Here is a 26,463-nt window from a genome sequence, read left to right on the forward strand (position 1 = left end):
AAAGAAGCACATCTTTTACATTGAATTCATTATTTAGGTATAACTAGTGCATCAACAATGCTTGCAGAGCTGAGGTCTCGGTCACTCCTTTGTGTTTTGGCTTTGGTGGGAATCTAGCTTTATAGTGGCTGATAACATTTAAATTATCAATTCTTTTATTAACAGAAAGTTCCAAGAATTATTCTACCATTTGAGATTTTCAGCATGGTTGGACATAATTCAGTATAAACTAGTCAGTTTTAATGATATAATTCTGTGACCAAACTTGAAAGCTTTGTGCGTTATAAGACAAAAGGGGGCACATGACAGCATGGGTACAGTGTAGCAGTGTACCATGTTTATGATAATAATTTATCAATCACAAGGAAAAGTAAAATCAAGGGATTTTCAAGGTATTAATTCCAACTGTAGCCTTATTAATAGTGTTGGGCAGTATGACCAAAATTCTATGTCACTGTATTTTTCAAAATTATACCGGTTTCATGGAATTTGACGGTATTTTTTTCCCATGCATGATTGGATGTTAACCACATTTTCCACTGCAATTACTGCAGTAAACTGGCTAAGAATAACCTATTCCATTGTCATGAGAATTGTACATTGTACAAAAAAACATTTTAATGTGCACACAAATATTAATACAGGTTTGCATGGCCCCATAAAGTGATAGTTGTCATGGGGGTGGCACTAATGAAGAGAAGGAATCACATTGCATGACAGTTGCAGTCAAAATATAGAACCATTTTATTGAACACATTTTGCAAACAACTTAAACTATAATTTTGACAACATATTTTCAACCATCCAAAGAGGCATTTAGATTTAGTAAAATATCCAGAGGTGCTTGTCAAAAGTTGTATTGCACTGAACATGTCTTAGAAAAGGAATAAATAGTGAATAATTTTTGTAAACCAACTACATTTTCTGTTAATGTTAACAATCTCTGTCCACTGACACGTTAGCTATACACGTTGTAATGGCGTTGGTTGTCTTGATCCACCGCTTGCTTTTTTTGCTGTAGGCAGTACCTCTACCAAACACGTCTACAAGTGACATCTGACTCGAGTGTCCTCTAGCTTTTTCAGTTTTACCTGAAGACATGGAGGGTACCAATCTTAGTTCCATACATTCATGGTACTCCAAAGCATGTTTGCAGCTAAGGTGGTGCAGCAAATTGCTCGTATTGCCACCTGTGGCGACAACTTTAGCTTGACAGCATTTGCAGTAAATAGTTGTTTGGTCTACATTCGACCTTTTAAAACCAAAGTATCTCCAGACAACAGACATGGCTCCTTTTTTCAGCAAAAGTTCTTCTATGTCATTATGTTCAACTTTATCATCTGCTACAGCTTCAGTTTCAGAATGTTCTCTGTCCATTTTCACTGCTCAATACCTCCACTAACGCATGCATTCCATTGCATGCGTGTTTAGCGGTGTAGCAGTGAAAAAGGTTCCCCATTAAACAGTTTCCCACTGCACCACGTTCCGAACGTTTAGGCTATTTAAACCGGTGCTGCTGTATAAGTAAAATCCATATCAAAACAAAAATAAAAAATGGTTTTCGGTATGAACCGGTATACCTCCCAGCACTACTTATTAATAATATATGTAAAATAAGAATAGTTTTTTGAATACATCATCAAGGAATTTCACTCCAATGCCAGAGAGTGGATGAGAGGAAAAAAACATCACTTTGACAAGTGTTTTTTTTTTGTTAGTCTTTAGCTTTAAAAGAACCTTCTCAAACATAAAAATAAACACATGAGAAGCAATCAAATTACACACAAGGAAGCATAATAGCAGATGTGATTTATTCTTTTAAATATATTAGGGTTTACAGTGTACCCCTGAGCTTCTCAACTTTCAAGACCTAGACCCACAAGTAAAGTCAAAAGTACAAGCTCTGCTGATAAGCTATGGCCACTAAGACTGCTGCTAAAACCGAGGACACAAACTTCAAAATGGAGACAAACATTAGAGCTGAGCTCTTGCTGCTGAAGTAGAAAAAGAAAATGCTCCCTTGAACTAGGTCAGTCAATTTGAGTTATATCTGGTTCAAGTTACTATTTATGTTTCAGAACAAACTCATCTTCATAGCTAAACAGATGAGCGCCAATTACAACCATAACGTTCAAAAGGTGTCTCTCTTAAGCCAATGTTAACAATACATGACTTCCACTCTCTGGGTATATCACACTATGTAAATTTACACAACTGAAAAATGCTGCACAAGTCACATCTACTGACTGGGTGCAGACCTTCCAGCACAGTCATGCTTGACCCTTTTTGTGGTAGCCAATAAGGTACGGCCTGACAGAGCTGGCACTGTTTGAAGGGTTAACAGGTATGATGAGTTCAGACATAGTCTCTGCCCTTTATTCCTTTCTGTTTTAGTATGTAAAACAACAGACATCAAACTGACAAATTTTTCTTGTATTGGTGAGGAAAAAAAACATTCATGATCCTTATTTATAATCACTGCATTCTTCACACTGTACTTCCACTCTTTGGTTCATTGGTTGTCAGCTCTCATGCACACAGACATTAAGCTTCATGGAAGCGTGGCACCAACTGCCAGCTCGACTTGCCAAGATCATGAAAAAGAAGGTTACGATTAAAAATCACTAGAAAAGTCACTTAATGTGACAGACCTGTCTCGAAGTTTGCAAACACTTCTGTGGCTCTTTTGATATTACAGTACTAAATTCACTGCTATGACCAATAGCTCCAGCAGTGGTGAAAACAGCACTAGGGAATTATTTTGCATATGTCAGTAAAAAAAGGCAACCAGATACATCTGTTACGGTCTAATCCTGACAAGACAGTTGTAACTATAATTCCACTGTGTAGAATCAAATTAATAAAAGTAATATTGTGTCTGACACCCCCTCCTTGAACCGTCACCTTATCGTGGTGGAGGGGTTTGTGTGTCCCAATGATCCTAGGAGCTATGTTGTCCGGGGCTTTATGCCCCTGGTTGGGCCACCCAAGGCAAACTGGTCCTAGGTGAGAGATGAGACAAAGAGCGGTTCAACAAACTTCCAATGAAGTATAAAAACTGTGGACGAAGTTTTCCCTTGCCCGGACGCAGGTCACCGGGGCCCCCCTCTGGAGCCAGGCCTGGGGGTGGGGATCGATGGCGAACGCCTGGTGGCCGTGCCTGCACCCATGGGGCTCGGCGGGCACAGCCCGAAGAGGTAACGTGGGTCCTCCTTCCCATGGGCTCACCACCTATGGGAGGGGCCAAGGAGGTCAGGTGCAGTTTGAGTTGGGTGGTGGCCGGAGGCGGGGACCTTGGCGGTCTGATCCTCGGCTACAGAAACTGGCTCTTGGGACGTGGAATGTCACCTCTCTGAAGGGGATGGAGCCTGAGCTAGTGCGCGAGGTCGAGAGGTTCCAGCTAGATATAGTCGGTCTCACCTCGACGCACAGCTTGGACTCTGGAACCAATCTCCTTGAGGGGGGCTGGACTCTCTACCACTCTGGAGTTGCCCCCGGTGAGAGGCACCAAGCATCTAAGGGCATACTTATTGCCCCCCTACTTGGAGCCTGTGCGTTGGGGTTTACCCCAGTGGACGAGAGGGTGGCCTCCCTCCGCCTTCGGGTGGGGGGGAAGGGTCCTGACTGTTTGTGTGTATGCGCCGAACAGCAGTTTGGAGTATCCACCCTTTTTGGAGTCTCTGGAGGGGGTGCTAGAGGGCATACCTTCTGGGATTCCCTCGTTTTGCTGGGAGACTTCAATGCCCCGTGGGCAATGACAGTGAGACCTGGAAGGGCGTGATTGGGAGGAATGGCCCCTGATCTGAACCCGGCGGTGTTTTGTTATTGGACTTCTGTGCTCGTCACGGATTGTCCATAACGAACACCATGTTCAAGCATAAGGGTGTTCATATGTGCACTTGGCACCAGGACACCCTAGGCCTCAGTTCGATGATCGACTTTGTGGTTGTGTAGTCGGACTTGCAGCCATATGTCTTGGACACTCGGGTGAAGAGAGGGGCCGAGCTGTCAACTGATCACCACTTGGTGGTGAGTTGGCTTTGATGGTGGGGGAAGATGCCGGTCAGACCTGGTAGGCCCAAACGTGTTGTGAGGGTCTGCTGGGAACGGCTGGCAGAGTCCCCTGTCAGAAGTAGCTTCAACTTCCACCTTCGGCAGAACTTCGACCACATCCCGAGGGAGGTGGGGGACATTGAGTCCGAATGGGCCATGTTCCGTGCCTCTATTGTTGAGGCGGCTGACGGAGCTGTGGCCGTAAGGTGGTCGGTGCCTGTTGCGGCGGCAATCCCCAAACCCGTTGGTGGATGGAATGCCGTCAAGCTGAAGAAGGAATCCTATAGGACCTTTTTGTCCTGTGGGTCTCTGGAGGCAGCTGATAGGTACCGGCAGGCCAAGCGGAATGCGGCTTCAGTTGTTGCGGAGGCAAAAACTCGGGCACGGGAGGAGTTTGGAGAGGCCATGGAGAACGACTTTCGGACGGCTTCGATGAGATTCTGGTCCACCGTCCAGCGTCTCAGAAGGGGGAAGCAGTGAAGTGTCAACACCGTATATGGTGGGGATGGTGCGCTGCTGACCTCGACTCGGGATGTTGTGGGTGGTGGGAGAGTACCAAGACCTCCTCAATCCCACTAACATGCCTTCCAATGAGGAAGCAGAGCCTGGGGACTCTGAGGTGGGCTCTCCCATCTCTGGGACTGAAGTCACCGAGGTGGTCAAAAAACTCCTTGGTGGCAGGGCCCCGGGGTGGATGAGATACGCCCGGAGTTCCTTAAGGCTCTGGATGTTGTAGGACTGTCTTGGTTGACACGTCTCTGCAACATCACATGGACATCGGGGACAGTGCCTCTGGATTGGCAGACCGGGGTGGTGGTCCCCCTCTTTAAAAAGGGGGACCGGAGGGTGTGTTCCAACTATAGAGGGATCACACTCCTCAGCCTCCCTGGAAAAGTCTATTCGGGGGTTCTGGAGAGGAGGGTCCGTCGGATAGTCGAACTTTGGATTCAGGAGGAACAGTGTGGTTTTTGTCCTGGTCGCGGAACAGTGGACCAGCTCTACACCCTTAGCAGAATCCTGGAGGGTGCATGGGAGTTTGCCCAACCAGTCTACATGTGCTTTGTGGACTTGGAAAAGGCGTTCGACCGTGTCCCTCGGGGAATCCTGTGGGGGACACTCCAGGAGTATGGGGTACCGGAACCCCCTGGTAATGGCTGTTCGGTCCCTGTACAACCAGTGTCAGAGCTTGGTCCGCATTGCCGGCAGTAAGTCAAACCCGTTTCCAGTGAGAGTTGGACTCCGCCAGGGCTGCCCTTTGTCACCGATTCTGTTCATAACTTTTATGGACAGAATTTCTAGGTGCAGCCAGGGTGTTGAAGGGGTCCAGTTTGGTGGACTCAGGATTGGGTCATTGCTTTTTGCAGATGATGTTGTCCTGTTTGCTTCATCAGGCCATGATCTTCAGCTGAAGCGGCTGGGATTAGAATCAGCACGTCCAAGTCCGAGACCATGGTCCTCAGCTGGAAAAGGATGGAGTGCCCTCTCAGGGTTGGGGGCGAGATCCTGCCCCAAGTGGAGGAGTTTAAGTATCTCGGGGTCTTGTTCACGAGTGAGGGAAGAATGGATCGTGAGATTGACAGGCGGATCGGTGCAGCATCCGCAGTGATGCGGGCTCTGCATCGGTCTGTCGTGGTGAAAAAAGAGCTGAGCCGTAAGGCAAAGCTCTCAATTTACCAGTCGATCTACGCTCCTACCCTCACCTATGGTCATGAGCTATGGTAGTGACCGAAAGAACGAGGTCCTTGAATACAAGCGGCTGAAATGAGTTTCCTCCGCAGGGTGTCTGGGCTTTCCTTTAAAGATAGGGTGAGGAGCTCAGTCATCCGGGAGGGGCTCAGAGTAGAGCAGCTGCTCCTCCGCATCGAGAGGAGTCAGATGAGGTGGCTCGGGCATCTGATCAGAATGCCTCCTGGACGCCTCCCTGGTGAGGTGTTCTGGGCACGTCCAACCGGGAGAAGGCCCCTGGGAACACCCAGGACACGCTGGAGGGACTATGTCTCCCAGCTGGCCTGGGAAGCATCCTTGGGATTCTCCCGGAAGAGCTGGAAGAAGTGGCCAGGGAGAGGGAAGTCTGGGCTTCTCTGCTTAAGCTGCTACCCCCGCGACCCAACCTCAGATAAGCGGAAGAGGATGGATGGATGGATGGATGGATGTATCTGACACATACATAACTCAACAATCTCAAACCACCTTAATTACACTGATGATTGGCAACACTGGGCACAAGGCAGGTTGTGGCACCTGTCCGTAGCATTGCTCACACCTGTGCAGGACCACTTTGGATAATGTTTAAGCATGTGGGAGAAAATGCCAGCCAGATTAAAAAATGTACAAAGACAATAACTGGGCACATGATTTAAATCTAAGACGCTGAATCAATGAGGCTAACCACTCTGTAATTCCTCTACCTGTAAAAGATAGTTATATGAAAAAATATTCTACTTAAAAAAAAATACTTTTTTCATACAAAAACAAAACTCTTCCTACAATTGCTAATCAGTCTCTTACATCACTGTGAAGGAATTCTTATCCATTTTTTAATGGCAATCTGCTTCACCTCAGTAACATTGCAGGGAGCAATACTTGACTTGCTGGAAATCTTTTACGTTATATTTGATCACTGCACTACACTCCAATTTCCTCTTCTTTAGTCATGCTAATATACACTTGCTTCCAAGATTCAACTGTACTTCAGCTTCAGATGTTGGGTAAATGGCTTGACAATCTTACACAGAATTCCCTGATGCAAAACAAAATTCATGCTTGTTACAATGATAGCAACTAATCCAAAACCTTTAATAGAATTCACTGAAATATGAGGATGGTCATTTTTTACCCAAGAAGATTGTTTAATGTAATTACTGATCCAGCCAAAATAAGGAAAAGGGCATAGAATTTTGTCTCTTTGTTTACATTAATCTTAACTTAACATGCAAACAGAACAATTTCACAGTACAGTAATAAAACCTCAATTATCCTTCAGGGTTTGGGACCGAGGGTGTGACGGATAACAGAACAGCTTCTTTAAAAATTATATACAGCAGATTAGTTTAGTGAATAGTTGCATTTATTTACAAAACAAAACCATTAACAAAACAGAGTATTAACAAAATTAATTAATCATATACTATTGTAATGACCAGTGTAATAAGCAAATCAGAGGTACTGGAGTTTTCTACGTTTTACTTGAAGTCTTCATTCCATAACAAACAGCACCTTATATTATATTTTGTTGTCTAGGTTATGGAGCACACCTCCAAAACATTAAAAGAAAGCCTTCCCTACCAAGTTATCTCCTGCTACTCACGTTATTTCTTTCTCTATACCGCAAACACTCCTGCTGATAGTCTACTCCCTACTCAAAACGTCCTCCTGCCGCTCCTTCCTTTTTCTCCCAACTTCTCCTGTCACTCATCTCCTAACAGACATGTCTGTCTCTTACAGAACAGAAGCCCTTCACCCAGTAGCATTACTTATGGCATTCGTTACACACTTTCTGCTCCTCAACAGCATATCACAAGCTGCCAGCACATCACAATATATGAGCAAACATAATATAACTGAATTTAAGAAAATTACAATACAGGAGATCATTAAAATGAATACATTAACATTACCATCCGTGGTTTCCATTTTCAACAAGTTTTTCAATGTTTTCAGCATCATGCTTTATGTCATTCATCGTTGTTCTTCCTACTCCATAAATTGAAGCATTACTTGAAGCACTTTCACCATTTCATAAACGTTTAATAATTTGTTTTTTGTGACAATTCCAACACCACACACTTATGTTTATCTGCCACAACAATATATAGTAGATTAATGACAACAAAAGAGAAAAGCTACGAAATGCTATTAAAACTGAAGGCCCTAACAGTTAACGGAGACTGGCAGTTAATCGAGTGACAGATAATCAAGGTTTTACTGTACTTAGAAAGGCATCATGTATACATATTTTAGGGTGGAAAAAAATGCTCAAAAACACAAATCCAATTATTAACCTGCCTTACAGTCCAATTTATATGGGAAAAATTCTTAACAGAAGATTTCAAAATCAGCACTACTTACAATTCCATGTTTCATGTCATTTTACACAATATGAATAAAACACAAATGTCTATGAGGAAAACAAGTAATAACAACATGGTAAATTAAATGACACTGTACAGAATACTTACTGCACATCGTACTTTATGTTCCAATTACATAAACACTCTTTATGGTATTTCTACAGAAGGATGTGGATTCATGAATAGTGCTTTCACAAATTAGTTATTTGGGTACAGGATAATTCAAAGCACAGTTGCGATGAGATGTAGAGAATAATGAAAGAGCTAAAAGGAATGTAAAAGTCTGAAAGTCTGTCTTTACATGTTGATAAATTGCCAGACATTAGAAAAACCAAAATATTTTCAACTGACATAGACACTACGCATTTACCTTCATTCAGCTGTGCAGTGCGAGTCTGTTCCTGTAAGCAGAATTGGGCTGCTGCATACTCCATATTATTACATGATAACATGTTAAGTATATTCCACTGAACTTGCCTTGTAAAAATACACAGCAATCAGAGCTCCACAATATTCCAAACTCCAAGCTTGCAGTACGTTGTATTTTACACATAGGTAGTGATGTGCAAACCTCACTGAATTTGTTTTGCTGGGGGTTCTGTGAAATCATGAAACCTTTTGGGAACTTTGTCAAACTCAGTAAAATGCATTTAAGTCAGTTCTGAAGGATACAATGACCTAGTTTTGAGTGAATTATAGTGCATTGGTCTTTTAAGATCTCTAATACATAGGGAAACCCATGCCACCTATGCTGGACCAATTATTGTGGGCAGAAATGTGACCTGAGCTGTGAGGCAGCATGGCTAACCACTACCATAACTCCTGAAGATAAAATTAATAGAATTAAACATCAGAACACTAAAATTTCTTTCAGAAAGGAAGCATGAATTCACTAAGGTTCCTCCCAAACTCCTCCCCAGATTCAACTGCATGTACTTAATTCTATCAAACTGAAAAGTACAGCTTGCCTTTTTTTCACTTAATGCTTTTGTTTGTTGACTGCCACTGCTAACAAATGTATAACACACACTTGGATTCTTCAATCTACCTATTTGCATTAACTGCACAGCACTCTGAATAACACTATTAAATAGGTAGGTTGTTTTACACACAGGTCCAAACACAAGTATAAAGAGACATTGTCTTTAGGACATGAACACACCAAAACATTGCCAGTTTCCTTCTATATGAGCATTTTGTGTTTAAATGAATTTACAAGTTTTCAGCTAATTTTTAGGCCACAATTGGGATCTGCATTACATACCCTAGGGTGCTGTATCATCAAGCACTAGCTGCTCTGTGATATCAAGCTGGTATCCCAAAGCAACATGGGGTGCTGCGAAAAAATGTTTGTCAAAGCCAGTGACATAGCGAATTTCCAGAAAAATGTCTGTTGAGCAAAGTCACTGGTGAATGCAGCATATTTGCTGTGAAAAAACACTGACGAATTTTGGTGATCAACACCACTCATGAATAACTGCCATTTCAAAAGTCATTACTCATGAATGGGTCATTGAAAAAGTGCCCAGTTACAATTTATAAAATAAAGCACTAATTTCAATTTTTTAAATTTTATTTAGTTTGTTCTTACATAGCACATTTACACTGGAAAATTTTAAGTGATAAATATAAATTTGCAGATGGTGTACATTTCAAATAAAACATAAGCTATTTAACATTTATATGTTCTATTCTGGTGCCAACTGAAACTAGAAAAAGGTGTGTCCATTATAAGGCAAGTATGTATTATTCCCTGCCTTTTGGTTGCGGTGTTGGGGGTTGAAAGGACTTGCCTAAAGTTTTCAGCATTCAGTTGTTAGTTCGTACCTATCTTAATCTTTGATTTAGAGAGATATCTAATTATTATCTGCCATTATCAGCATTACTGGAAGCCCTCTACTCATCAGTGCTTAAACTGATAGAACAATAATCAGCTCTTGAATACAGTGCTAACCTTATAAAAAAAAATTCCAAAACCTCATCCTAGAGTTTTGAAACATGTGAAATGCATGCGCTCATGAACAATAATTTAAAATATAATAATGTTTAAGACACTATGTTACTGCCATATATTTAAATTCAAAATAAAAAGAAAACTATAGCTGCGCTGAGCTGGCGCCTTGGCCAGGTATTTGTTCCTGCCTTGCGCCCTATGTTGGCTGGGATTGGCTCCAGCAGACCCCCGTGACTCTGTGTTAGGATACAGTGGGTTGGATGATGACTGACTGACTAGAGAATTCTTTGCTCATTGTGTTAAATGGCGATAAAGACAATTTTTTAAGCAAAGCAAATTAACATGCTTGTAAAAATGTGCCAAGATGCAATGGCCCTTACTATATGGTCAAAATAAGGGTTAAAATACTAATGAAAATTCCAGCAAAACATTACTTCTTGGCACTTTTACACTGCCTATCAGGGTATACAAAATATCCTGCCATCATATACGGAGAACAGTTATCAAAGGGAAAGCTTTCCTGATCATCCATTTAAGATTTAAAAAGAGCTTTCAAATAGGTAAGATACAAAACAAGTATTAGCTTAGATTTCCACTTTAACGAGGGAAAATTTAGTACACTGGTTCTATATGCCATCTAACATTATATTTTGGACTCTACAAATTTAACATTTAATGTTCATTAGTTTCAGGGCCCTTTTTTGTAATTTTGGTGAAATAAGAAATATTAACAAATAGTGGCATAAATTAAATAGAACAGGAGGTGGCCCTCATATACCTTGAAGGATTCATCATGGGCAATTTGTTTATAGCTGAGAGTTCATAACTAATTAATTAATTAATTAATTAATTAATTGATTTTGAACCTAGGTCATAAAACAGCACAGCACTTCCTGCTTTATATTTAAACATATACTATCAATCACTGAAAAAATTTCTTCATTAAATTAGAACTGATTTGAATCCATTTTAAACTGCTTATAAATTATTATTAGTATGAATACATCTAAGTTAGATGCTATGATTAAAAGTTTCCAATGAATCGAGCAGAATTTAGTGTTTACTGGCTAGTATGAAATTTTACACACTAAAGTAATTGGAATTATCTAACAGAAATATACACATTCTGGTTATGAATAAAAAGCTTTGTAATCGTTTACAGCAACTGAATGACCTCTTACAATGATGGTAAATGTCAGGCAAACACAAAACAATACTCCACCTTTTCGTCTACATCATCTGCAGAAAATCTTTCATGTGTTGTTATTCATTTAGAAATATTTGCCTTCAGTATAGGCAGTGTGATGTTGTGAATAAAACAAGACCTTAAAATAGCAAAATGGGAATTTATTCAATTCCCATCTCTGACACACTGTTTGACGGTAAGTAAATTACTTAGCCTGTTTGTAAAGCAATGTAAAAATGTATATAAATAAGTGTAATAAACTGATCTTACAAGTTGCCATGGATGAAGTCATTAGTCAAGTACACAATAATAACGAAAAAACTGTTCTGATGATTAACAAAAACTTGAACTTAAGCCTAAATAATGTGTAATTCAACCAATTAAAAACATTTGCTTTCATTTATAAAATTAATAAGAATCCAATATGATTTATATGGTTTTGTCATGACTTCAGGATTATAAACCTTTAGTCATTTGCAGTATCCATAGAAGCAGGTTTATTTAATAAACAGGCAGTGTATACTATATTTTCCAGTGGGTAGTTATTCATTCATTCATTTTCCATCCCTGCTTATCTAGTTCTGGGTCACAGAAGGCTACAAAATATCATAGCATCATTTAGCACAAGACTTGGCAGTGTGCTAATTTCCATTCCATTTCAGGGAATGTTCACACACAATTTCATACCTAAGCTGTTATTGCGATATAAAATCTAATTTCACTCCCATAACAGACATATTTTGAGTATTTTCTTCTTGTGGGAGAGATTTTTAAGCAGATTTGAAATTTCAAGAATGTGTAATTTCTTTTCTTTATATTGGACAAAAGTTGACAACAAATTTAACCTTTCATATTTTTTAATCACAAAACAACTGATATTACAATCCCAATTCCAAAAAAGTTGAGACGCTGTGTAAAATGGAAATAAAAACAATTGAATGATTTGCAAATTTCATAAATCCAGGTTTTATTCACAGTAGAACATAGAAACCATATCAAATGTTTAAGCTGAGAAAATGTATAATTTTAAGAAAATAATAATGTCAAATTGTGAATTCGACGGCAGCAACACATCTCAAAAAAGTTGGGACAGGGCCATGTTTACCACTGTGTAGCATCCCCTCTTCTTCTAAAAAACAGTTTGTCTGGGAACTCAGGAGACCAGTTGCTGGACATTTGGGAGAGGAATGTTGTCCTATTCTTGTCTGATCTAGAATTCCAGCTGCTCAACAGTCCTGGTCTTCTTTGTTGTATTTTTCATTTCATGATGCGCCAAATTTTTCAACTGATGAAAGATCAAGACTGTAAGCAGGTAAGTTCAACACTCGAACTCTTCTACTACAAAGCCAAGCTGTTGTAATAGATTCAGTACGCAGTTCAGAATTGTCTTGCTGAAGTATGCAGTCTTCCCTAGAAAATACATCATCTGGATTGAAGCACATGTTGCTCTAGAACCTGTATATACCTTTCAGCACTGATGGTGCCTTTCCAGATGTGCAAGCTGTCAATTCCACAGGCACTAGTGCAACCTTTGAACTGAGTACTGGTAACAAGCTGGATGGTCTCTCTCCTCTTTAGTCCAGAGAACACGGCATCTATATATCCCAAAAAGAATTTCAAATTTTGATTTGTCTGACCACAGAACATTTTTCCACTTTGCTTCAGTCCATTTTACATGAGCTTTGGCTCGGAGAAGACAGCAGTGTTTCTGGATCATGAACACATACGACTTCTTCTTTGCTTGATAGCATTTTAACCTGCAGTTGTGGATGGGATGGCGAACTGTGTTCACAGACAATGATTTCTGGAAGGGTTCCTTAGCCCATGCAGTGATTTCCATGACAGAATCATGCCTGCTTTTAATGCAGTGCCACCTGAAGGCTCAAAGATCACAAGTATCCAATTTCAGCTATGTCCCTTGCGAGTTTTTTCTAGATTCTCTGTTTAATAATATTATGTACTGTAGGTGATGAGATATTCAAAGTCTTTGCAAAAGCCTGTCTCTCTAAGATGCACTTTTTATACCCAATCATGTTACTGATCTGTTGTCAATTAAACACATTAGTTGCAAATGTTCCTCCAGCTCTTTCTTTTTAGTACCACTTACTTTTCCAGCCTTTTGCTGCCCCCATCCCAAATTTTTTGAGATGCGTTGCTGCCATCAAAATCGAAATAAGCCAATATTTTTCATGAAATAGTAAATTGTCTCACTTTCAATATTGGATATGTTTTCTATGTTCTATTGCAAATAAAATATGGGTTTATGAGATTTGTGAATAATTGCATTTTGCTTTTATTTTACATTTTGCAGTGCATCCCAACTTTTTTGCAAATGGGGTTGTATTTGTGCCCTACATTACTTTGGCCCCAAGTATAAATCTTGGCTCCTCTATGAAGAGTCTGCATGTGGTCTCTATGTTTATGAGGGTTTTAAACTTGCCCAGTGTAGATACACATACGCAAGATAAATGATATCTGTATGATAATTTTGCTTACTATACCATGTACAATTAATATGTTTAAGAACACCCAAATGCACAGTCATTTTTCCCCATTTACAACAGGTTTAGACTGGCAGTAAACAGCATACAGTAGTACATGCACTAAAGGAACGCAGATAATGTACACTGGAGCAGCTTTACATCCACCAAAAATATCTATTTAAAGCAGACTTGCATGCTTATTCAAGTATATTTTGTACATTTTATTAGCCAATCACTATAGCATTCTAATGTGCAAAAGTCATGCTCTCCATAGCGTTTCAGTTGGAGAGTGCTGGCATAAGGTAAGTGTCAAATGAGGAGAGAAGAATAGAGTACACCATATTTATGTAAGATTTAAAAAAAACATAATATCAAGGAAGTGGTAAGTCTTAAAAGTGAACACGGGAAAACATGGGATGGTTGTGGCCCAACAGGTAAATTCTGCATACAAACTTACCAAAAGGAGTGGAAAATAACTCCTATTTATAAATGATAGTTAAGACTCATTCCAGGGTGCGAGATGAAAACAGTGTGCTGCTGTTGCAATATTTAAATGGTATCAAGGACAATGCCAAAGGGATTAAACACAAAGAATAGCTCAAATGCCTGGGCCCAACTCACAAATCCAAACTTGACTACATGAAAATAAGCTCCGAAAAAGGAAAAATGGAAAATGCTGTTGAAGTGGCAGTCCTTTCTGATTTTTATGTATGTTGCCAGAACTCTTACAGAACTGCCGATCTAGAAATTTAAAAATGTTTTAATTTTGATGATACAATTCTAAGTCACACTGAGCGTTTTATTTCTGCTGTCATGACTGACCTGGGATCACAAGTGCTTTATCTTCTCCTCTTTCCACTAATGCAGCTTGAACCATGGATACTAGATGAAAATAAAGCTAATCACATTCAGGCAACAGATGATCAGTAGCGACAGCTCATGCTTATGGACCTGCTTTGCATCAACCAAGAAATGGCCATGGATACATTCTGGTATACTGCTTCTACAATGGGAACTTGAAGAGTTGACAGCCTTTGTACTGGATGTGCTTGTTTTCTGTCTATTAAACACTTCTTGTGGACGAGTGTTTTCACGAAAAGTTAATTAAATGAAAGTCAGAAAGCAGGCTATTTACAGATACACTTAATACACTGATAGAAAATTCAGAATGTGTGAAGGCTAACTGTGAAACAAAAAACATTGAACTCTATGACATCAAGCAAGTTATACCATAACAGGGAGGTAAAATGGGGGAATTTTCATGTATTCCACTTAATGTAGTCGAAAGGGGACTCTCCTGATGCCCCAATCAGGAATAGCTGAATTACAAATATACATTATGAGTAAGGAATTTATATTATATTATATGTTTGTGTTAGGCTAGGCTGTCAGTGGCCTACTGTCAGACAGTGTTGTAAGCATTCAGATGAGTTTTCAGACTGCACATCCTCAATGCCTAAGTAAGTGGACGGAACACTTTCAAAGTTACAATCGAATAGATAAATGTGTTGCAACAAAGTAACACTGCCCCAACCCCAAAAAAGAAAAAAAAAATACATACCTACTAATGAAGTACTGTGGTAAAATTGTATTGAGGGACTGGTTCAGAAGTAAAATCACTATCAAGCAGCATGCAAAGCTGAAACATACCTTCTCCAAAAGACTAAAATCTTTTATTGCTAAAAAATATGGATTCATGAAACACTTAAGTTTAGGGACATACTTAAACACTACATGTCCTTTTCTGCTTAATATTTAAAAAACTAATTTTCAGCGCCTGAAATAAAAATATCAACCAACAAAATTACCGTGCTATATTTGTTATTATGTAAAATTAGGAAATTGCATGAGTGTCTAAAAAAACCTTGCACAGCACTATCCGCAAAAACACTGTGACTACTTTTGGACCACTCATGTTAGGACAGTCTCAAGCAACTCATGCTGAACAGGAAAAAGAGAATAAAGCTGCCGGATGGATGAATAGACGCTTTTTACTTTTTTAATATTTTTCTTAATGTATTAGTTCTTTATTAAAAAAAATGAATTTTTGACTACAGTGATGATTAAATCTACATCACTTCAAAAATCTTTCAGAAATCTTGCAGAAGTACAGCCCAAACATAAAACACATGATCAAAAGGCTAACAATATAGCCAAATGTGATGCAATAATGTACAAAAAAATATGCCATGTTTTCAAACCAGAAACAGCCCAGAAAAACCATCATACCTTACATATAAATTTAGCCCTTTAACACCAATTAAGAATATATGGCTTTTGGAACAGCTATAGTTGGTGTATCTTTTCTTTTCATGTTTTGGCTGGCTGCAGTTTTCAAACATCCAGCTGTATGGAAATGCAACAAAGCAATATCCAGTAGCCCTCTTTTATACATTTGATGTAAAAGTTGACAAACCAACTTACTTGACTCTGTTTGCTTGGCTCCTGTACCGCTGATCTCTTCTTGACATGACTATCATGAACTGGGTTTTGTCTGACCATTGGAGTCTAGAAAGCAGGCTGTAGCCCAGCAGTGGCAACTTGATAAAAAATAATTTTAACCTTATAAATAAGTACTATTAAAAAAACAGTACTTTCAGTACTAAGTCGTTACAGCAGCACTATGCAATTAATAAACGTTTTCACAATTTCCTTTGCTATTGCCCACAGGCTGCTGAAGTGTAGCATCACACATGTATGACTTGCAAGTCACACCACACTGCTCAGATAGATGAGTCTTATGAGAGACACAGCTTAAGGGGTGGGGTGTGAGACACACATAAGTAAATCAAGGAAGAGAAGCAGCAAACAAGCACACACACACATGTGTGCATACACATTCAGTCAACATATGCTATAAATACATACATACATACATGCACACAAACACTAATAAACACAGATAAGTCACATGTAAACAAACAAAGGAATGGCCATGTGTAAAAAAAATAAAACATTCACCCACAGATGGTCTCATACTAGTCTGTTCAATGCATGTTCACTGCAGACATTCATGGTCAAAAACAAGTACAAACAGATTGAAAAGCTATAAAGACATAAAAAATAGATGCAATATGCAAACCTCCTACTTCTCATAAAAAGATTAAACTTTCATATGCAAATATTAATATGTTTTCAATAACTGAACTGTTGTTTAGTGTCCACAAGCACTGAATAAATAAACTGAATGTCAGTTTTGCCCAGATGATTTGTGTATAGCCAGCGAGAAGGGGGAGGGGTGTAGTACTGTTCTTTGAACATTTTTGCAGCAAAAGGTGCATTATAGGGCGTAAGTCAGAGTCAAAAAAAACTTTTTAGAAAACAATAAAAGTCTTGTGCAAAGGTAATATGTTTAAAAAAAACACTATATCGGGTTGCTTCTTTATCACAGTATTAACTACTTGATAAATATATTGTAGTTTGCTTTATAAATGGCAACTCATTTCTAACATCAACATATTAATTGCAAAGAATTACTGCTATAACTAAATCCCTTGGCCAAACTACAGTATACAAGCTTTCACAATGCACTCCTGGATTAATACAGTGTAGTAAAGAATTTTTTTAAATATTTTGTGACATTTTTATGAACACAACAAACCAGATTATCTTTTAAAAAAAGAGATTAAAAAAAACACAAAACCTTAAGGAATAACATACCAACAATGATCATTAAGTGCAGAAATGTTTCAGACTTTTCAAATATTAGAGAAAAAAACAATCAAACAGAAAAAAATTACTGAAGTCATTCACACATATCAAGGTATCAGGAGCATTTAGTCACATATTAAAAATGTGGTAGAATAATACCTGCGTCCTGTCATTTTTCAGTTCTCCGTTGTGCCTCTCTTGTGGTTCAGTCTCTTATGAGTGAAAACAGGAAACCTCCATTAAAGAGAACTATTTGTGGTATTTTGCTTTGAGGTAAAGAGACACATGACACTTCTACACAACTTCTGTATGTTTCTCAGTTGATCGTCAGTGAAAATGTACACTTTAAACTGTAACTTTGAAAAACTACTATAAACAGGCATCTGTTACAACAGGCACAAGATCTAAAGCTTTGTGAAATATAGGAAACAGTGCAGGAAAACTGACAGCTTTCCTCTGGCCCCCAATCTCTGCACAAATTCCTCCGCCCCACTTCCTCCTATTTCAGTGAATTTGCACTCTAACTTTCAGATTACAGATCAGTCCTTATAACCCACCCATCTGCCTCCAGATTCCACACCACCTCTGTATCTCACATCTCCATATATTGAAACATTTGAGTTTCATCCCTCTGTCTGAATATTACAAACCTCAGAATTGGATGAAATTAAAAGATAAATGGATTTTACTTTAATTTGTAAAAGAGACACCAGTATGAAGGGAAAATATATAATGTAAACTGAAGAGAGCCTTCACATGCTCCACATGTAATTAAAAACCGAAAATAAGTTTTAAAAAGATACTGTAAAAGGGAATTAAATAGCTGAGATATTTAGCTACAAAATAGTTTTTAAGTTTCTATTTGTAAAAAGAGGGATAGTAACTCTAAATTGAAAAGCAAAAAAAAAGTCCACTTAAAATGAGTACTATGTAAACTAACCAACTGCAACATCACCCAGCTAAAAAACAACTTCTTATAAAAACAAATGTATGCTTTTAAAAATCGCCAGGGCAAATGTGCTCATGTCCCTCAAACTGCTACTGGCAAAACAAAATTGTGCAAGAATCAGAAAATGACACTCACTCATAAAGGTAGACAAGTATTGAACCAAACAGTTCCTCCCAGTGCAAAGATAAACTTATTTGCCTTGTATCAGTCAAGCTTAAGCAATATCTCATTTTGCAAGTATCAGATGCTACTTACTGTAATGCGTATAATGTAAATGTTAAATCGTCAAAACTTCATACACTGTCTTCACACCATAAAACTTAAGACCCATAAATTAAAATATAACATGCATACCCATAAACATTTCTAAGGAAAGCACGTACTGCTGGTTTATCGATTCACAGCCAAAAATATCTGCTTCTCTGGGGGCAAAACATATGTTCAGATAATGGTCAGGGTCGTTATGTTATTGCCCACACCAAAGGTAAATATCCAACCATCGAGGCTACTCCCACTTACATTTGTTTAGTTACAATGGATAGATGGATAAAAAAAGCTATGCACTATTTATTAGTACTATTTTATTATTTTACAAGGTCCATCAACCAAAAACTTTTAGGCTACTGAAGTGATAAGAAAGAAGACAAAGTTCACAGATCCTTTTGTTTTGTAGAAGGTAGGGGAAGTACAAGCGGAACTGTGTGAATATAGGAAGCTGTGTCAGATGTAATTTATGTCACTTCTACATTCCAAAAAGATGTCCAGTTTAAAATAAAAAAATATAAACTACAAAATATAAAACTATGATCTCTCAAATGGCAAAAATATATAAGATATTATATCCCTGCGTAACAAAGTTGGAAAAGATAGAAGTAGTACCTCCAGTTACTACAATCAGACTACTTTTATATACAGTCCCCTCCAAAAGTATTGGAACAGCAAGGCCAATTAATTTGCTTTTACTGTGCACTGAAGACATGTGTGTGCGAGATGAAAAGATGAATATGAGAGGAGAGATTAGAGTTTCAGCTTTTATTCCCTGGTATTTACATCTAGATATGTTAAGCAGCATAGAACATAACATACAACACAATTTGCATCAAACCACCCAGTTTTTCAAGTGAGCTAAAGTATTGGAACATGTCAAGTGACAGGTGTTTCTTGCTACCCAGGTGTGTGATATAAGATTGTCTGTTTAATCATTAAGTATCCCTGGATATCTACTCTGAGTTTAAACTTTGGCTTTCACCTGTGAAGACTACATCTGTAGTTAAGAAAGGTAGACCAACATGAAGACTAGAGAACTGTCTGTGGGAGAAAAGCATGCCATTCTGAAACTGAGAAAAGGGGCAAAATCCATCAAAAGTATTTAAAAAAAATTGGACATGGCCAGTACTACAGTTTGGAATCTCCTGAAAAAGAAAGAAAGCATTAGGGTACTGAGCAACATGCATTAAACCAGTTGTCCAAGGAAAACAACAACAAGTGAGAGCAGTAAAGAAAAACCCCAAAACAACAGTCCATAACATCATGAACAACCTCCAAAGAACAGGGGTGGAAATATCACAGTCCACTGTTGGAAGGAGACTTGGAGAACAACAATATAGAGGCCATACTGCAAGATGCAAACCTTTCATCAGCAGTAAAAATCGTAAAGTTAGATTGGAATTTCACAAAAAGGTACAGAGATGAGCCGCACCAGTTATGGAACAAAGTTTTCTGGACTGTTGAAACAGACATTCACCTCTACCAAAGTGATGGAAAGGCCTAAGTATGGAGAAAGAAGGGATCTGCTCATGATCCTAAACATTCAAGCTCATCTGTGAGGCATGGTGGAGGTTGTGTCATGGCTTGGGCTTAAAAAGCTGCTTTTGGAACAGGCTCAGTCATTTTTATTGATGATGTAACTCAATGGTAGTGATGGTAGTAGCAGAATGATCTCAGAGGTCTGCAAAAAAATACTGTTTGCCAATTTACGGAGAAATGCGTCTAAACTAATCCGTAAGGGATACGCAACCAGATACAAAATATTTTTGACTTTAGTTTAGTTGAAAACATTCTGTTCCAATACTTTTGCTCACTTGAAAAAATGGGTTGTTTGATACAAAGTGTGATATGTTAATGTTGCTTAACATATATAAATATCAGGGAATAAAAGCTGAAACTCTGATCTTATCTCATATTCATCTTTACATTTCACACACAAATGTCTTCAGTGCACAGCAAAAACACATTAATTGGCCTTGCTGTTTCAACATTTTTGGAGGGGGCTGTACTTATTCTTCATTAAATAAAATATAATGAAGTCCTTAAAAAAAGTCTTTTTAAGTCCTTCTATGTACCTTAGAATCTTAATGGATAATAACACAAGGAAGAATCAACATTATCTTCATGAGAAAAAATGTAAGATAAATCAGACAGCACGCAAAAAATGCAGACAAAATCTGGCACAGCATAAAATATAGGACAGAGTGCAAGTTTTCTATTTTTCTCTGGTGATATTTTCATCTTACCATCACCTTGGGGTTTATTCTTGTCACTAAAACTATGTATCAGGGTTTCAGCATAAACTGAAGGACACCATGCATTTTTTCTCCTTTTTCACACCAGAAATTTTCACCATATGCTTTTTTTGAGCATTTATAGTTTTGTCACTAAAGCATTATTCCAGGGTCTTCTTGGAGCAAAATTACTCTTTTTTTGAGGACTGGCCCTTTCACTGCAGCCCAAACCTTCTTCCCACATTACTGTTCTAATCAATAAATAATTCAGCACAAACTTGTACATCAAACTTGTAAATAAGAAAACATTAACTGATACTGTGCTAGCACAGTGATATCATAATAAGGGGTTCTGCCAAAAGCCAGCTACTGCCCAATCAAACCAAATAACTTTTCCAAGCGAACAACACACTTTTAACATTACCTTTATCTGACATGCCATCTATCACAAGGAAAAGAAATTACATATTGCATAGATAATATATTTGAAATAAAACCTGTAATTATTAAGGAAAGACAAATTCATACCATTATATCAAAAAAAGAACTGCAGTACTAGTTGAGTTGTGAACTATGTGGGTAATGAAAGACTGACAACACACAGTAATATGCAATTTATGATCTTACTCTACTATCTAAGCATTATGGGACTTACTATAGTTGGCCTGTGCTGACACAAAATAAGCATGTTTATGTTAAATGCTTGGTAACTACATGTAAAAAAGTAAATGTTTTAATGTAAAATGAATGAATAAACATTTTACAGTTTCATATATATAACAAACAGTAGTGATATACCTTCTGTTTCAATTTTTCTGTTCATGTCTTGCATGTAGGACTGCTCAATTAATCGTAACTTAACCACAAGTACAATTAATCCTGCCACAGCATACAAATTACAAAATGTCCCTCACACGCCGTTCAAGACCACCATTTGAGCCGGTCTACATCTCGCCATGTGTTGGAGCGTACCTTGCCTCCGCTTAGCTAGTGATACCTGTTTGTTCAACAGACATTATCATCTATAGATTGTTAAGGACTAACGTTTAACGTTTTTGAGAGGGAGATCAGAGCTACATATGTTTTTTAGGGTGATAGCTGCTAAATGCCAGAGATATCACGGCCACGTTCTTTTCTTCCCACGTGGGGGACACTCTCCAGTCAGACTTGAACATGATCAGATACAGTCCCAATGTCTATTGATTTTTAAACTTTGTCCTGTTTCATTACTACTACTACCACTTTACAAACCTACAGACCTCACTGGAGCAATCTGAAACCAGAGTACCCAGTCTGGATCAGCATGTGTTTGAACATAAAATGAAACTGCAGGGTTTAAAGGTCAGGAACAACACAGGTAACATCATTGTCAAGGGTCATAAAGTGGAGAACGTCTTCAAGCTCAAATACCCGGGAATTGTACAGCATTCTGTGGGCAGGTGCTTTTGGACATCATACACAGAATCGACCTTGCTGCTTCACCATGAGGTCACTACAAGAACTCTGGTGCCAGAACAATATTAAGATCAAAACCAAACACCAGAATATATCAAACTTGCATTCTGTCGATCTTGTTATATGGCATGGAGAACTGGACCTCATTGGCTTCTGACATACAAAGGATTAATAATAATAAATAATAATAATAAGATTTTATTTATATAGTGCTTTTGCGGTACTCAAGGATTTAGTCTTCCCGCCTGCGATGTCAATGCCAGATACTTTGGCTTTATTAGTATTACTTTGTGCAGATTTCCAAAGTCACCTCCCGTATTTGAAAACCCATGAAAGATATATCATTGCCAGCTCTCACTTTTTGGCCACATTACATGTCTGGACTCTGCTGTCTCAGCTCACGGTGCTGCTGTGGTTGCAACAGCCCAAAAAACTAAAAGGTGTTCCCCCACAGGCTGGAAAAGACCTACAGACATTAGTACAGCAAACTGGTGACAGAATATTATTCATCTTATTTCTGCATCGGAATGCTGCCATTAACTGACACCATACACAATCAGCGCTACAAACCACTGTTGTTGAGGAATGGCAATGAATGAGATATGCAAATTTGACATGAACAGGCGATTTTGTTTTAAAACCTTATGTTTTAATGCTGAGTAAATGACTTTCTAAGGGCACTGCATCCCATGTGGAAAGCAATTGTTTATGAAGAATAAATAAACGGAAAACCCTACTACAGTGTTTTGCTTCAGGGCTGCTAATATCAAATACCTGAGAAAAGGCAAAATGGGTCTTAGCAATAATCACCCCTGAGAGGGTTCCTGAAACTGAACAACTAATTTAGTGGGTATGTGTTGCATTTAGAAAAGCTATTCATGGCTAGATATCTAATTTTCCATCTAATTAATCTCGAAGATCCCATTTCAAATGGGCCATGCCATTATACAGTCTACTGCTTAAATTTAGAGAGCCGATTTTAATTCTTACTTTGTTTTTTTCTCTTTCTTCATCATGTAAAGCATTTTAAACTACATTATTTGTATAAAAATGTGCTATATAAATAAATGTTGTTGTTGTTGTTGTTGTAGAGTAACTACTGCTGAAGGCATGTGTTTATTTCCTAAGACACTGTTTCTCAACCTTTCTGGTGTCACAACCCACTTTTTCATAAGATAGTGTCTTCATGACCCACCAAAGAAGGTGACACGTCTACCTTGGTAAATTGAGCACACACGTCAAAGCATCCCCCAAGGTGAATCAAGCACGAACACAGTGGGTTCTGAACCAGTGGTCGAGAAACAGTGTCCTAGGGCATTCACCATGTTTCATCTCTATATGTCTATATGGTTTCCTGCTCAATACAAAGACATTTTTCTTGTAAAAACTCCGGTTATTGTTGAGTGTGATCTGACTTTAAGTTTGCTGCTGCAACCAATTGACTCTAGAAGGGTTGAACCTTCATTATATCATAAAACACATAACCAAGAATTTTGTCTAGTTTGATCATATATCAAAATAATGATGAGGTTAACACCAAGACTCACATTTCTAGTTAGTTACTACAGAGATCATAACTATAGCAACCTATATGTCAAATTACACTGCAAAGAGATGCTAATTCTCTGATTTACACAATCTTTCTTAATGTATGTTTCAGCACTGTGCTTATATTCTAGGTCTTTTGGCTATTTTACATGCCCAATTATTGAACTTAAGGATAAATTAATTCAAGTAATTTCTGTAACTTTCCCACCTAAGTCAGTACTGCACTCATTCATGACTATAAGTAGATAAATTACTTCAGAAGGCACAATAACAAATGAGAAAAAAAGTGAGTACAACTACATGTAAATTGGCTCTTAGTGTTGATACTACAGCACTACAACAACAAATGTCAAATATAAAATATAATATACAGTATATAGTATAATATACAGTTTATATATATAAAAAACAAACACACACAGCCTTGTGTTATTGCCACTTTTGCCCCCTTACAGAATTAGTTTAGAAAAAGATTTATGTTTGCTTTCAGTACAACATAAAAGCTACCAATTAGACCCCAGGTAAAAAATGTGAATCAGGGCCTGTGGTATGACTGAAGAGGCAAATATCAAAGCAAATTATTGAGATGTTACAGAGCAGCAGTGGAGGAGAGTCTCAAAGCTGAGATCTTGACCTGAAACACTGTGTGCAACATCAGTTCAGTGAAGGAAGACAGTCAAGAGACCAGCATAGCTGCAGCTCCACATAATGAGGTTCACCTGTCCTCACATAATGGACAGATCACTGTGAAGAAGAGTGTTTAACACCTCTGCTGCACTGTATGCCGGCACAGCACTTAACATCCCTGCTATGTCAATACTCACTTCTGAAAGAGCTTTTCCTATGTTGAAAGCGAGGTCATGGACATAAAGTTTGAATGGACTCTGGTCAAGAATTCTCTGTTTAATGCACTGTAATAGGTTCTGTGTAATACAGCTATCATGTAACCAAATATTTTTTTAAACATTACAACACTCCAGAGCTGGCAGAAAATAAACATCACTTTATGTAAAGGCAATCAGGCAAAGAGCGTAAGACTTTGTCACAGTGCATGCTCACAGCACAAACTTCCCCAAATTCAACAAAAGTAGTAATGTTAATAGTTTTTGCTAAAAGTCTTTAGTAACATCAACATCTCAAAAAGATAGGTACACCTTAATGTATTAACTTTCTTTACAAGCCAAATGACTTTATTTAAAGTTCTGGGACTCTGGGAGAGGTCAATGTTGCAAATGGAAAGGTCATGTCTTGGCTACTTCCTACAGCACTGGTTAACATTCCCACAGTCTTGTAACTAATGTTCATTACAAGCTTAGAAAAACAATGCATGTTAAAGCACCGATAGTGGAACGCTGCTGAGAGGGAGAAGCGCACTCTGACTGAAGAGAACTAAGAGATAAATACAGTTAAAATATGACACGTTTTACCAAAATTCATAAAATTTAAAAAGAGATTACAGATTTGCATGCCTAAAATGAGAAAGGGTAGATTTTATAAGAGTGTTTAGCTTTAGGCTACAGAACTTCACTGTTCTCAGCTATTGGTTGACCAAATTGAGAGACCTATGGCGCATGTGAACACCTACAGCTGTTAAAACAATAGCATCCCCATCTCAGAGATCTTGGCTAACCTGATAGATTGGACTATAGCCTTGCTTTTTTTATTTAGGTGACTGTCATCAACAACTTTGCGAACATGAAAGACTACTCCAATTTAAAAGTTCCGTACAAGGGTAACAGATAAAAAATCATCTTTGGCATAAACTCTAGGTTTAGAAATGTTTTGAATGTGCTCCAATGTATTGAGGGCACTTTTGTTTGAAGTGGCATATAGATAGCTCAGCTTTAATATTACAAGTATGTATTTGTTATTGATGCTGTGAAGTTCGGATCAGCTGGGGGTAGCAGGGACTTGTGTTATGTACGAGACCCTGTTTTATATTATGGACAGGCTCCTAGAGGGTTGCAGAGACTGCAGGCACATGTTGGGGAAGCTCTAACCTGCTGTCCCTGATTGAAAGGGAAACTTGCTTTGACCTGGAAGAGAGCCAGTAAATGCTTAGAGGTTATTGTTTAAAAAGAAATGTATAGAGGTTTTTTAAATATATTCATTCCCTTGGCATAACTGCAGACTTTTTTTGAGTCACTACTTTTTTGACACTCTCACTGAAAATAGACCACTGTTACCATACAACATGCCTTATTTTCATATTACAACAAACCACACATGAATGCAAGGTATTCAGTGCAACGTAAATAAAGTAGGGAAATGGGGTCTTAAGACTTAGTGCTGCAGACTGATTCAAGGATAAATTCAGGAAGAAAATGTGTTTAGTATAAACACACAGAGTCGAAATGGAGAGCTTACATATCTAAATCAAATCAATAATGAGCAGGTACTGTTACTGTGCATCGGTGCTGCTTCCTCTCTGCAGTCATCAGTAAACCAAGATTGTCCCTATAACCAGACACTTCTCCTGTAACACCTGCCCCTTGCTTAAGAAAGATCATTAGAAGGATGCATCTAATTTCCTGTTACCAACACCACAGCACCTAAACAAGGAGCAGTTACAGTGAATAAAGTTGCTCAATTGTAAAAAAAAATTTCAATAGT

At 38.3% G+C, this 26,463-nt stretch overlaps 1 protein-coding gene across 4 annotated transcripts in view; it reads right to left on the reverse strand.

Moving 5' to 3' along the window:
- Positions 1–26,463, reverse strand: part of limk1a (LIM domain kinase 1a) — a 116,407-nt gene that overhangs the window by 72,496 nt on the left and 17,448 nt on the right. The window contains exon 1 of one of the 4 annotated variants that reach the window (XM_039756960.1): positions 17,557–17,880. The exons of 2 other annotated variants lie outside the window; for them this stretch is intronic. In XM_039756960.1, the coding sequence (XP_039612894.1) occupies positions 17,557–17,570 (14 nt within the window). In that variant the 5' untranslated portion in view covers positions 17,571–17,880. Of the gene's footprint in view, positions 1–16,170; positions 16,353–17,556; positions 17,881–26,463 lie in introns of those variants that run through there. One more of the 4 variants, XM_039756959.1, reaches the window with a different exon arrangement.

The sequence above is a fragment of the Polypterus senegalus genome, chromosome 6 (genome assembly GCF_016835505.1).
Source record: "Polypterus senegalus isolate Bchr_013 chromosome 6, ASM1683550v1, whole genome shotgun sequence".
Lineage (NCBI taxonomy): Eukaryota > Metazoa > Chordata > Cladistia > Polypteriformes > Polypteridae > Polypterus > Polypterus senegalus.